General features: G+C 45.2%; 1 protein-coding gene across 1 annotated transcript in view; it reads left to right on the top strand.

Moving 5' to 3' along the window:
* ACSF2 (acyl-CoA synthetase family member 2) overlaps positions 1 to 10,348 on the top strand; it is a 44,093-nt gene that overhangs the window by 9,297 nt on the left and 24,448 nt on the right. Inside the window, 1 exon segment of the mRNA XM_032871805.1 lies at positions 27 to 160. Within this exon segment, the coding sequence (XP_032727696.1) occupies positions 27 to 160 (134 nt within the window).

Below are 10,348 nucleotides of genomic sequence, written 5' to 3'. Positions count from 1 at the left end.
GTTTCCTGGGGCCGGGACGCGCGTAGAGAACCTTGGCCATCTACGTCGGGATGCTGCGCCTCGCGACGCTGTGCGCCAGGAGCCCGGGGGTGCTGGGGACCCGCGCCATCCTCGCCGGAGGTTTGCAGGAAGCGAGACTGCAGGCCGTCCGCCCCCTCAGGTACGCGGCCCGCCCCCCCCCTCCCCCGCGGGAGGGAGTTTAGGGGGTCCTGCAGAGCTTCCCAGGGGGCCAATCCCACTCTGGTTGGGAAGCCCGAGGCTGCAGCACCTCTGGATGGCACGCGCTGGGGAGCAGGTACCCCGCACCCAGCGCCTAGGCAACAGGAAATGCTGGACTGGCTGCAGCTGGTGGCTGGCAATGACCCTGCACAGACTCCGGGTTCTGGTCCAGGACTCTTGGTTCTTTCCACGCATGATGAGGACACCGAGGGCCAGGAGCCTGGGCCTTCGGAGGTCTAGCCTGAGGAAAAGGGGCAGGGGCAAGCCTCTGTCTTCAGAACACTGCCTCTGAGCTGGACTGCCCTTCAGGGATAAAGGGGGATCTTTGGCCTGTCTTGTCAGTCCGCTAAGCTCGGCGGTCTCCCCTCTCCTCTGTAGGTGCTGAGAACATTGCTTTTGCACCTTGCTACCTGCTAGACCTGTGTTCTTCTGTTCTCAGAGCAAAAGGTGGGATGGGGGCTGGCAGGTGCCCATTGCCCCTGGATTCACTGGCCCCCAGCAGTGTAATAAGTAGTGCTCTCTTCTTGTAAGACTGCAAGTGTGAACGTGTGTTGGTTGCTTAAGCAGATCTGGGGTCCTACTGATGGTATCACTGGTGGTTATCTTCAGCAACCCGATGGGGGAGGACTGAACACCACTGAGTGGGCCCTGGCACCCAGATGGGCCAGGAACTAAGTTGTGGGGGAGGAGGACAAAGGGGCTTCTTCTCTGAGAGAACTGTTTGGTTAACAAAAATAGGATGGGGGGTGCGGATTGGAGGGAGGTGCAAATTCCTCTTTTGGCTAAAACTCTAAGATCACAGTGTTTTGAACTTGCTGGTTCCTGGTAACTAGAAAGCACACAGTGCTTTAAGATGGCTACGCCTAGTTTTCTGAGAAAACCCTGTGGCTCAAGGCTGGTCAGTAGATGCATTTGTGATGAAGACAGCTGGGTTTTGGGATGCCTGAGTGGCTCAGTCAGTTAAGCATCTCCCTTTGGCTCAGGTCAGGATCCCAGGGCTCTGGGATTGAGTCCCACATCAGGCTCCTTGCTCAGCGGGACGCCTGCTTCTCCCTCCTGCTGTGTATGCTCTCTCTCTCTGACAAAAAAATAAAATCTTAAAAAAAAAAAAAAAAAAGACAGCTGGGTCTTCTCACCATGCCTCCCTAGGCAAATTCCACCATCAGTCCCCTAACCCTCCAAGCCCCACCTCTGGACCACTCAGTGAGAGCCTTCTTACAACATGAGGACCCCAAGGAAAGTTCCTCCTAAAAGCATACATGTTTCATGATGCTAAATCAGGCCCCTTCTGGTCACATAGCAAAACTCTTGACTTTTGACATTTTTGTGCATAAACACCAGAACCCTTACCCGGTACAGGCCTACAATCTCAGGGTACAGGCACCAAGCCTTAAAAAAATTCCGCCTCTGCAACAGGAGGAGATCCATTTGTCTAGAGAGAGAAGGTTTCCTGAGCATTTGGCCTAATTTCTTCCCATCCCTTCCATGTGCTTGAACCCTTTTCTACTGACTATGGTGATTTGGCCTGATATCACTCCCCTTCAGAAACCCTCCAGAGTCTCAAGCAGTCAACCCTGAGCACATAGGTCATGTCAAACACCTGGTGGGTGCTATGGAGATAGGAGCCAAGGAACCCAGTCTTCCAGAGACGTGCAGCCTAGTGGGGGGAAAGTAAGTCTGGTGACCACTACTCAGTGTTCCAAGTGTAATGGTATGGACAGCTCCTGGACTTCTTCTCTCTGCTTTTTCTGATCTAGTCACACATGAAGCCTGCTTTTCTGCTACCCCACCCTCCCCCCATCCCAGACCTATTGTTTATCTGCTTCTCACATTCCCCAGTTTTGCTTGTTAGGAAAGAGCAAGAACTTTGCAGCCAGACTGCCTGGGGTTAACAGCCCTGGCTTCTCCACCTACCCACTGTGTGACCTTGAGTGCGTTGCCTAACTAACCTCTGAGCCTGGTGACTTTGTCATCAATGCTACTTACTTGCTGGATTGATGAAGTTTTGCTTTGCTCAGCCTTTCCTTTGGGGCAGGTCTGGTCCCTGAGACCTTCAAATGGCATCTGGCTAGGAATTCCAACGGATTTAAAAGTAGGAGAGGGGCACCTGGGTGGTTCAATCCGTTAAACGTTGAACTGATTTTGGCCCAGGTCATGATGCCAGACCAGGATCCAGGGATCAAGTTCCACATTGGGCTCCTTGCTCGGTGGAGAGCCTGCTTCTCCCTCTGCCTGCCGCCCCCCCTGCTTGTGTTCTCTTTCTCTCTCTCTCTGGGAAATAAGTAAATAAATAAATCTTAAAAAAAAAAAAAAAGTAGGAGAGAATCCCCCTTTCAGTGGCTTCTTTCTTCCTTGTACTTGGTTCTTCCTTTTATCTAGCTGCCCAGAAGGTAGCCTGTGCCCAGCCACAAGTCCAAACCTTGGACCTGCCAGACAATCCCCTCTCCATCAAAACTGGGGTTGTTCCAAGTCTTTCCCCTGGAAGGAAAGAAGAAGCTGTTTTATTGTTCTCCAGATCTCCTGAACCACCAGCTCCTTCCTCTTGTCCACACATCCCCTTCCCCAAGGAAATGCGTGGGCTAGTCTGGGGCTTCAGGGAGCCTTGGAGATAAGATTCCTTGATGAACTTGAGATGAACAGGCTTCCTCCAGACCTCTGAAGCTGGCCTGGGGCTGCCTCACATTTGCATCTGGGGTGATGGATGCATTTGGAGCCGAGAAAGACAGAAAGAACATTGGCTTAAGCCTTTCAGAATTAGGAATGATGATCAGAGCTGGGGCTCCGGTGACTCCATGCTAATGGTAGGTCAGAAGGGTAAGTGAACTTCACGGACTATCCCCTAGGGGAATGGCTGTACAGGTGGGACCAGTATTAGAAATTGTTAAATGCTGTCCCTATGTGAGGGGATTGTATTAAGCCAGGAAGCATTTTGGTTGGAAACCGTAATTGTTACCAAAAAAGAGACTCTTCCCATAACTCCCCAAAGATGAGCAACAAGTGAGCTGGTAATGATTTACACATGACACCAGGGATCCTCCAGTTTAAATGTAACAATAAAAAATAAACTATAGGGGGCGCCTGGATGGCTCAGTTGGTTAAGCGACTGCCTTCAGCTCAGGTGATCCTGGAGTCCTGGGATTGAGTCCCACATCGGACTCCCTGATCGGCGGGGAGTCTGCTTCTCCTGCTGACCTCTCTCCTCTCATGCTCTCTCTCTCTCTCTCTCTCAAATAAATAAATAAAATCATTAAAAAATTATTAAAAAAAAAAACTATAAACTTAGACTTTGTAACCAGTGAATGGTACATATAAGTTTGGTTACCCTTTCCTACCTCTCATGCAATAGATGGCAATGTACTCTGGAGGTTGCAGACGGGTATAAAGATCAATGAGCTTGTTTTCACTGAGTTCTTTGCCTAAAATGGATCTACAGGGGAAGACCATAGACCCCCAAACAAGGCAGAAAGGGTGCTGTTCCTTGGAGGATGGCAATTAAAGCAAGGAAGAATCTGATTGGTGGGAATGGGACTGGGAGAGACTTGCTGCTGAGGCTGGAGTTTGAAGCTAACCCTCCAATGATAGGGCTGTAGTCTGAAGTATGAAGCCCATATCCTTGCATGAAATTTTGTCTATGCTTGAACTCTTCTGAATCCTGGGTATCAAGCCCTCCCAACCTCCCCCACATTCTTTAATTTAAAAAAAATATATTTTATTTAGGGGCACCTGGGCAGCTCAGTCATTAAGCATCTGCCTTCAGCTCAGGTCATGATCTAAGGCTCCTAGGATTGAGCCCCGCATTGGGCTCCCCATTCGCTGGGAAGCCTGCTTCTTCCTCTCCCACTCCCCCTGCTTGTGTTCTGTCTCTTGCACTATGTCTCTCTCTCTCTCTCTGCCAAATAAATAAATAAAATCTTTAAAAAATAATTTACTTATTTGAGAAGAGAGAGAGTGAGCACGTGCAAGGGGAGGGTCAGAGGGAGAGGACGGAGAGGACTCTCTGCTGAATAGGGAACCTTACAGGATCCTGGGACCAGGACCTGAGCCAAAGGCAGCCACTTAACCAACTGAGCTACCCAAGTGCCCCCACATTCTTTAATTTATTCAATCTATAGGCAGAAACGTTGAAGCCAGGCAGATCTGGTTCAAATGAACCATTTTAACTGGTTGCTTTGGGACTAAGTTGAACTTGACCTTTCCCATATGTGAATAATGTTGTTTGAGAGTTAAATAATGTCACATTAAGAAACTTTTTAACTCACAGCCTACTGCTAAAGAGATTGTCAACCCACTGCAGTGGTGAGCTGTTATACAGGAAATGCTTGCTAACAATGGGTTTGTGCATTCCTGTAACAACCTCAAGGCCCACAGTTTAGGAACTTGGGAGAGTAGGAGGGAGACAGTTCTGGCAAGGTAATTACCTAAACCAAGCTGGACTGCTTGGGGTATGTAACATGCCTGTGCTAGCATTTTTTTTTTTTTGGCTTATCATAATGTTGAACAAACTAAAGTACAGGATGTAATTTCATTCTTTGAATAGGACTTGCTGGGAACATGTCCTAATAAATGACCGGTACCAATAATTCTGCCACTTGTCTCTCCCTTCAAAAATAAACAAGCTCTGTCTCCAGCTTACCGATCCTGTTTTATGAACCCTGTCGGTGCTGTTGGTCCATGTTTCTCCCCGTAGGAATCAGATGATGGGGGAGCAAGGTCCACACCTATACTTTCTAATTCCAAATGGCTTTAGGCAATTCACTCAATCTCTCTGTCCCTTGGCTAGTTGGTAAAATAGCCACTTAGACAAGAAACACTCTACATTTCTATAGACATTCTGTGATTCCTAAGGAGTCTGGGCTTTGAGCTCGATCCCCTAATTCAGGCGCACTGCTGTTGAAGTATGAAGCCTTCCCACTCACGTGAAGTCTTGCTTGTGTAGAACCCTAATGAACTCCTTGCAACCTCCTGACACTCTTTAATTCTCTCTAGTCCTCCAGGGGAAAAAAAAACATTGAGGGTTTTGTCTCTAGAAAGCGAAGGTCAGAAGCTAACCTCCTCTGTACTTTCGTGATCCCATCAAGGAGCAAGTGTTCTGAGTCAGCCCAAATCCCTTCCCCGGGGGCTCCGTAAAAGTGACCCAAAGGAAGACCCACAGCGTCGATGCCTTGCAACCCCCAAGAACTTCAGGCTTTCAGAAATAGCTTCCTGAGTTTGCTAGACTGGAATAATAATTCCCAATGCTTCGTTGTAGGATGACTTGCTCACCTCTTTACCGTAGCTCGTATCACTCTACAGTTCTTTGTAGTGCCTTGTAGGCTATCAGCTCCTTCAGGAAGGTTATGTTGGGTGGTAAAAAGATCATGGGACTGGGACACCTGGGTGGCTCAATGGGTTAAAGCCTCTGCCTTTGGCTCAGGTCATGATCCCAGCATCCTGGGATGGAGCCCCGCATCAGGCTCTCTGCTCAGCGGGGAGCCTTCTTCCCTTCCTATCTCTCTGCCTGCCTCTCTGCCTACTTGTGATCTCTCTCTGTCAAGTAAATAAATAAAATATTTTTAAAAAAAGATCATGGGACTTTATGACATATCACAATGCATGAATCTTAAGAGTACAGTTTGGTGCATTTTAACACAACTGTGTACTCAACACCCCAAGAGCTAGAACCCAGCCTTCACTCTAAAGCAGTGTTCTTCATTGGGGAGGGTATGTGCTATGATGAGTGCTGTGAAGTGTGTAAACCTGGCAATTCACAGACCTGTACCCCTGGGGCTTATAATACATTATATGTTAATTAAAATAAAAAAAAATAAAACAGTGTTATTCAATAGAGACATACCATGAGCCACACATGCAATTGTAAGTTTTCTAGTAGCCATATTAAGAAGGTAATAAGAAATAGGTGACATTAGTTTTAATGACACATTTTCTTTGACTTAGTATAGTCAAAATATCATTTTAGCGTATGACCAATCTTTTAAAAATTACCAACTGAAGTGTTTTACATTCTTTTTTTTTTTTTAATAAAGTCTTCCAAACCGGGTGTGTATTTAACACTCACTGAAAACCTTCATGCAGACTAGCAACATTTCAAGTGCTCCATAACCACATGTGACTAGCGGTTGTCCTATAGACAGCACAGGTCTAGAAATTTCTCTCATACCCATTTCCAGTCAATGCCCTTCCCTAACCAGAGGCTACCACTGTGGTTTTGACTTCTAATCTCCATAGGTTAATTTTGCCGATCCTTGAATCTTAGAGTATATGCTTTTGTGTCTGGCTTCTTTTGCTCAAAAACCAAGGGGTGTCTTGGGGAGGACAGACCCATTAATCTTGACAAAAATTCATGAGAGTGTGTGTATTATGCATTGAACCATTTAGCTTTCCTTGATAACTCTGGGGGAAAGGACATGATCTCACCTGCCCAACATTTTACTTCTTGGGTGTGATGACAGAAAGGCATATTGAGAAGTGGGGCCCCAGATGCGTCAAGGGTTAACAGTCCAATATTATATAATCTAAGGACCTTTTTTATTTTTATTTTTATTTTTAAAGATTTTATTTATTTATTTGACAGAGAGAGAGATCACAAGTAGGCAGAGTGTCAGGCAGAGAGAGAGAGAGAGAGAGAGAAGCAGGCTCCCCGCTGAGCAAAGAGCCCGATGCGGGGCTCGATTCCAGGACACTGAGATCATGACCTGAGCCGAAGGCAGCGGCTTAATCCACTGAGCCACCCAGGTGCCCCTAAGGACCTTTTTTTAAGTTAACCTTTTTATTTTGAGATAAGTCAAAATTCACATGCAGTTGTAAGAAATAATGCAAACAGGAGCACCTGGGTGGCTCAGTGGGTTAAGCCTCTGCCTTTGGTTCAGGTCATGATCTCAGGGTTCTGGGATGGAGTCCCACATCGGGCTCTCTGCTCAGCAGGGAGCCTGCTTCCCCCTCTCTCTCTGCCTGTCTCTCTGCCTACTTGTGATCTCTCCCTCTCTGTCAAATAAATAAATAAAATCTTTAAAAAAAAAAGAAAGAAAGAAAGAAAGAAAGAAAACACAAACAGATCCCATATACCCTTTATCTGGTTTCCCTGAATGGTAACCTCTTGTAAAATTAGTACAGTATCACAAGGGTGCTTCAATTTTCTCTTTCATGACTACACTTAATTCTTTCTCACCTCCAGGCCTTGCTTAACCTCTAGCAATCTTCCATGATTTTGAAACTTCAAGATATGGTGTAGACAGAATCATATTGTATGCTATGTTTTGCAATTGTTTTTTTTGTTCTGAGGAATTCTCTGGAAATTCATCCAGGTTTCTTTGCATGTCAATAGTTCCTTTTTTATTATTGCTAACCAGTATTCTTTGTTACAGATGCGCAGTTGGCTTACCCATTCGTTCATTGGAAGATACTTGGATTGTTTCCAATGTCTTCATATAAGGCTGCTATAAGCATTCGTGTACAGATTTTTGTGTGAACATAAGCCTTCATTTCCCTGGGAACAGAATTCTTTATTTGGGATCATGGCCCCCAATGTGTAATTGCCGGCTCATATGGTAGTTGCCTATTTCGCTTTTAAAAGAAACTGCCTGTTTTCCAGGATGACTGAACCATTTTATGATCCCACCAACAATGCGTGAGTCATCAGCATTCTCACCATTGTCTATTTTTTATTTTCGCCATTCTGATAGGTATGTAGTTATACTGTGGTTTTCATATGAATTACCCTAATGTTGAATGATGTTGACTATCTTTCCATAGGCTTATTTGCCATCTTTGATGAAATGTATCTTCATGTCTTTTACCCATTTTGTAGTTGGATTCTTTGGGGTTTTTAACTGTTGAGTTTACAGAGTTCTTTATGTATTCTAAGGACTAGTCCTCTGTCAGATATGTGGTTTGCAAATATTTTCTCCCATTCTGTGCCTTGTCTTTTTACCCTCTTAAGAGGGTTGTACAGAGCAAAAAGTTTTCATTTTTACAAGGCCTGGTTACCAATTTTACAGACCACGTTTGTGGTGTCAAGTCTAAAAAATTTTGCCTAACCCTAGATCCTAAAGATTTTTCTACCATGTTTTTTTTTTCTCAATATTTTGTAGCTTTGTGTTTTATAATGCAAGACTGATCTATTTTGAGGGTTGTTTCTTTTTCCTAAAAGAGACTTGAATCAAAATTTCTTTTTAAAACATCAGTTATTCTGGGCCATCAATTAAGAAAATGACCATTCAGTAGTGTTCTAGTTTGGATTTCACTTGTCACTCAACACCTTCATTTTCTTGGACAATAGCTGTATGTTGTCGCTGGTATAAATGTGTCACCCGTTTCTGCAGGTACCTGAAAATTATAACTTTATTTCAGAACAGACAATTGTTACCTGTTCAAAGTTGTCCTCTCCTGCCCAAGCATGAGCCAACTCTACTCCCATGTCAAGTGCCACTCCCAGGTCAACCAGCAGTCTAGTGGCTTTGTGTAACTTAGGGAGAGGAGAGGACACAGCCCCATGGGGTATGCATCAGTGAGTGGTCCAGGAGCTGGAAGAATGGTGTGTTGGATAGTGAGGATATGAATCTTGGTGTGCAAGGAGGATAAAAGAGGAGAACCAGCCTCTCTTTCACCATGAACTTGGCGTTGCACTGGCCCGTGTACCTACAACTGTGTCTCATAGACAGAATGTGTTGACTGAGGACAGAGGCTTGCTGTGAGTACAGCACATGAACTTCAGAGACAGACTGGGTTTTCTCATCATGTATATGTTGGTCTTGCCCTGGCCTTTCACATGATGGGACCAGCGCATCTCCCTCTGTCCATGCCCGGAAGATGTTCCATCTTTTGAATGTTTTAGGTGCCCTTCTTGGGAGTTCACCAATCCTCTTGTATTTTCCTTCATGAATATTTCATATGGAAGAGAAAATTAACCATAATCACATGACAAAAAAACGAACACCAAAGGACCTATCACACCAAATGAACATAGAGCCATACTTGTTACAGAAAATTGTGCATAAAGAACTAAAACATGGATCAAGTTCAAGTCCCTTTTATAGCCATCCTGTAACCCACCTCTTCACCGAGAGCCAGTGGCATAGATTGAATGCATGTTGTGTCTGAGTGCATTTTTTTGTTTTTCATATGTCTCCGTTCCATAAACAGTATATTCTATCATTCGGAAGGCACCTCAAATCACACCAAGCAAGTAATAAGTGCTTCTGGTTTTCCAGTTTTTGTTTTCATAAACAATACTTGGGCTTTCAAAATCTCAGCACAAGTTGTACCAGAATGCCCTTCCCTTTTTCTCTCAACAGTGTGTTTTAAAGATCTATTTACACGGACACTGTAGGTCTGGATTATTCCTGTTCCATTATATAACTGTGTCTCCAGCAGCACAATTTAACCAAACACAACTGGTGGGTTAAAGGGTTGAAGTTCCAGCTTTTCTGGAAATTGCCCTGAAGAGGATGTGCTGCTGTGACTTCCAGTAGCAACCCAGAGTCCCATGTCCGAAAGTCCTCACAAATGCTTAGTGTCACTGAATGAACACAGGAACTTTTTGTTCCTCTGGTAGGGGCCAAAGTGCATCTCACTATGGGCTGAATGGACATTTCCCTGATTAGCCGTGAGACTGGGCTCTTCTGAAATGTCTTCTGTGAATTTTCTGTTCATATTCTTTGCCTGTTTATTATGTTAGATTACTTGTCCTTATTGATTCATGAGTTTGTTTGCTTTAAATACAAGCTGAATACTAATCCCTGGTCTCTTACGTATAAGATGAAATTTTAAACCCGGACAGCTGCTTGTCTTTTAGCTTTGTGGATGGTTTATGTTTTTGTTAGGGCCCCGGGGACCAGCCTGGCATCAAATGCTTGTAGAGGGGGGAAGGGCAGAGGCCAGTCCATGACTTGGAACAAAAATAGGCTATTGCTTTCAATTTCGTTTCTAAAGCCTTCTTGCTGGTAGCTGACATGGCACCTTGCCCAGGGGAGCAGTGGTCTGCCTCAGCATGGGGTGTGTTCCCACAGTCCCCAGGAGCCCTCAAATCTAGTTACCCTCTCTGCTTCGTGGCTTCTGAAAGGATTAAGAGCTTTGCCCAGGGTAATCTGGGTCATTCCAGCACCCAGCAAGGACAGGATTCACCTTTGAGCCT

Source organism: Lontra canadensis, unplaced genomic scaffold, assembly GCF_010015895.1.
Source record: "Lontra canadensis isolate GAN:19392208 unplaced genomic scaffold, GSC_riverotter_1.0 scaffold43, whole genome shotgun sequence".
Lineage (NCBI taxonomy): Eukaryota > Metazoa > Chordata > Mammalia > Carnivora > Mustelidae > Lontra > Lontra canadensis.
The sequence above is the reverse complement of the archived record's forward strand: the minus strand, read 5'-3'. Positions and strand labels throughout refer to the sequence as shown.